Source organism: Penaeus vannamei, chromosome 1, assembly GCF_042767895.1.
Source record: "Penaeus vannamei isolate JL-2024 chromosome 1, ASM4276789v1, whole genome shotgun sequence".
Taxonomy (NCBI): domain Eukaryota; kingdom Metazoa; phylum Arthropoda; class Malacostraca; order Decapoda; family Penaeidae; genus Penaeus; species Penaeus vannamei.
Window position 1 is genome coordinate 41,423,932 of NC_091549.1, and position 2,500 is coordinate 41,426,431.

The 2,500-nt window shown below is 38.8% G+C and overlaps 1 protein-coding gene across 2 annotated transcripts in view; it reads right to left on the minus strand.

Annotated features, from left to right (window-relative positions):
• LOC113802471 (neuronal acetylcholine receptor subunit alpha-10) overlaps nucleotides 1-2,500 on the minus strand; it is a 300,811-nt gene that overhangs the window by 5,594 nt on the left and 292,717 nt on the right. For both annotated transcript variants that reach the window (XM_070123152.1, XM_070123143.1), the window contains exon 11: nucleotides 771-965. In XM_070123152.1, coding sequence (XP_069979253.1) covers nucleotides 771-965 — 195 coding nt within the window. The remainder of the gene's footprint in view (nucleotides 1-770; nucleotides 966-2,500) is intronic.

Sequence of the window (2,500 nt, forward strand, 5' to 3'; positions counted from 1 at the left end):
TATCGTTGTGCTGACATTACGTTTCTTCGTCGGTCAGTTATTAGACCGTAAAAATATAAATCGTTTATTGTACTAAATATAAATAGTTAGGCCGTAATTTCAGGTCGTATCTATTCCTTTTTTGACGTTCACCACAACTTACCTCTGGATGTCAGATCTCAAGGTCAAACGTCACTCTCAGATATCCATTCAATCATATTAAATCATCTTTCCAATAAAAAAAGAGAAAAGAAAGAAAAGGAGAGAAAAAAAGACTACCACTATGCTTTAACTTTGAGCAAATACCTATAGTTGTTTACCAATTTGTGATATATATATATATATATATATATATATATATATATACATACATACATAGACAAATATATCTATCTATCTATCTATCTATCTATCTATACATATATATATATATATATATATATATATATATATATATATATATATATATATATATATATATATATATACGAATGATGATATTGACGAATTACTGCTTATTGCTATTCGTAAAAATACCACAATTGCGTACTGAAGCTAAAACGAACGCGGCCATTATTTGTAAGAGTGTACTATGTATTATATCACCCTCGAGTTCCCTTTTTTACCCACAACTACTCCTCTACTAACCCTACTCTCATGTCCTGCTGCCACCACCAAAATGTGACAACACAGCAACGCTAACACCACCACGCACGCACGCACGCACGCACCAGCCGAACGCAGCGCCCGCGTCCGAAACCCTCGTCCCAGGTCTTCGAGCCGCCACTTACCTGTCCACGACGAGCGCCACCTGTTGCCACTCGAGCTTGATGGTGTCTCGCCGGTCCTGCTCGGCCAGTCGTATTTCGTTCTTCTCGATGGTCTGGTACACTTTGTTCAGCACGCGGAGGAAGTGCCGCTCGAAAGTGTCCAGGCAGGGGTGGGTCGAGGGGCAGGCGTGCTGGCCGTGCAGACCGCCGGTCACTCTGGAACGGCAGGAAGGCTTTTAGTCGAGAGCGAGGGCTAGGGTTGAGACGTCGGGGGGGCTTTGGGGCGTAGCCTTGACAAGAAGCTCTAAAGGACTTTGGGTTCAAGGTCAGTCATCGCAGTCGTGCTCAGGCGAACTCGGAATAGGCAGTAACTCGGAATATGCAGTAGTTCACCGGAGCGCTTGGTCGTGGGACGGGAATTTTGTAATCTCTATAACGCCCGAAGGAGCTATCACACGAAAACTGTCTACCTTTTACTTTTTCGCGTACTTTTTATAATCAAGGGCCACACATTGTGCACATCCTATCACACGAGGATGTGAGTTAATCCATACGAGGAATTTAGCTCACAAGCCCCTATTTCTTGAATATAATATTGCATAAGACTGTATAATAAATTTCTAATGCGATCACGAATGTACACAATTTTAACTTAATAGACTCTTAAATTCACATATTTAACTTAAAAAGTCTATTTGTATCGCAAAGAATAAGAGAATAAGCAAGAATCAATAAAAGAACAAGAAGCATTCAAAAGCGCATACCTCCGCTATGAAAATATCCACACTTAAAGCGTTTTAAGCAGGGAAACTTCTTGCCTGAAATCTCAAGCGTTTTTCTTGCTAACTCAAGCATTTCGCTTGCTTTCTCAAGCGACCTCCGTAGATAGCTTGATTTGCGCTTGCTAAGTCAAGCGGTGTACCGTCACCATGGCAACGGCGTCGGTCGCGTACCGTACTGGTCACGATCCTTCGAATGCGGGCGTTGGCCAGGAACTTCGCTTAATATCTTATCAGATAAATAATTTTTTCACGGTATCTGATTCTGTAATTTTCTTAAAATCATATTCAAAGAAATTGAAATTAACTGAAAACGAAAGGAGATAATGGAGATTATTGGAATAAAAAGTTTTACTTATGAATAATAAATGATTATAAGACGAACAATTTTCCTCTTATTGTTAAACTTCTCGTCTTTCTAAATCGAGAATATATCTGCTATTTTATGAAATAAAGAATATTTCAAGTGAAAAAGTCTGAGAAATTCTAGCAACATTCTTCTGTTGATATTATATTCGATGATTTGTTATATTTAACCTCATAAAATCGGATATATGGGAATGGGTAGGCCTATATTTTGATTCAGGGATATTCATTTGTTTTGATAACGCGTCAGAAAGAAAAAAGCTGCCAATCGGAAGTGTGTGTCACTGTTTTAGAGGCACTTTATATGAATATAGGCGAAAATATTGCGCTTTCTTAAGATGATTGGGTAGATTTACTCTGACATCTTGATACTGCGCTAGCTTGTCAGTTGTTTTGAATTGCGCGCTCAAACTGTTCCCAACCGCAGGTGAAATAAACACCCTCGACTTGTGCATAAGTTATCTCTTTCCGAGATTGTTGGTGGGAATATTGCTTTTAAAACCCAAGTATGTATATTTCGTGTGTTATTGTGATATTTCTATGCTCATCAAGGACTGTTATGATTTGTACTTTATAAAAAGACATTTCCATATGACTGGCATCACT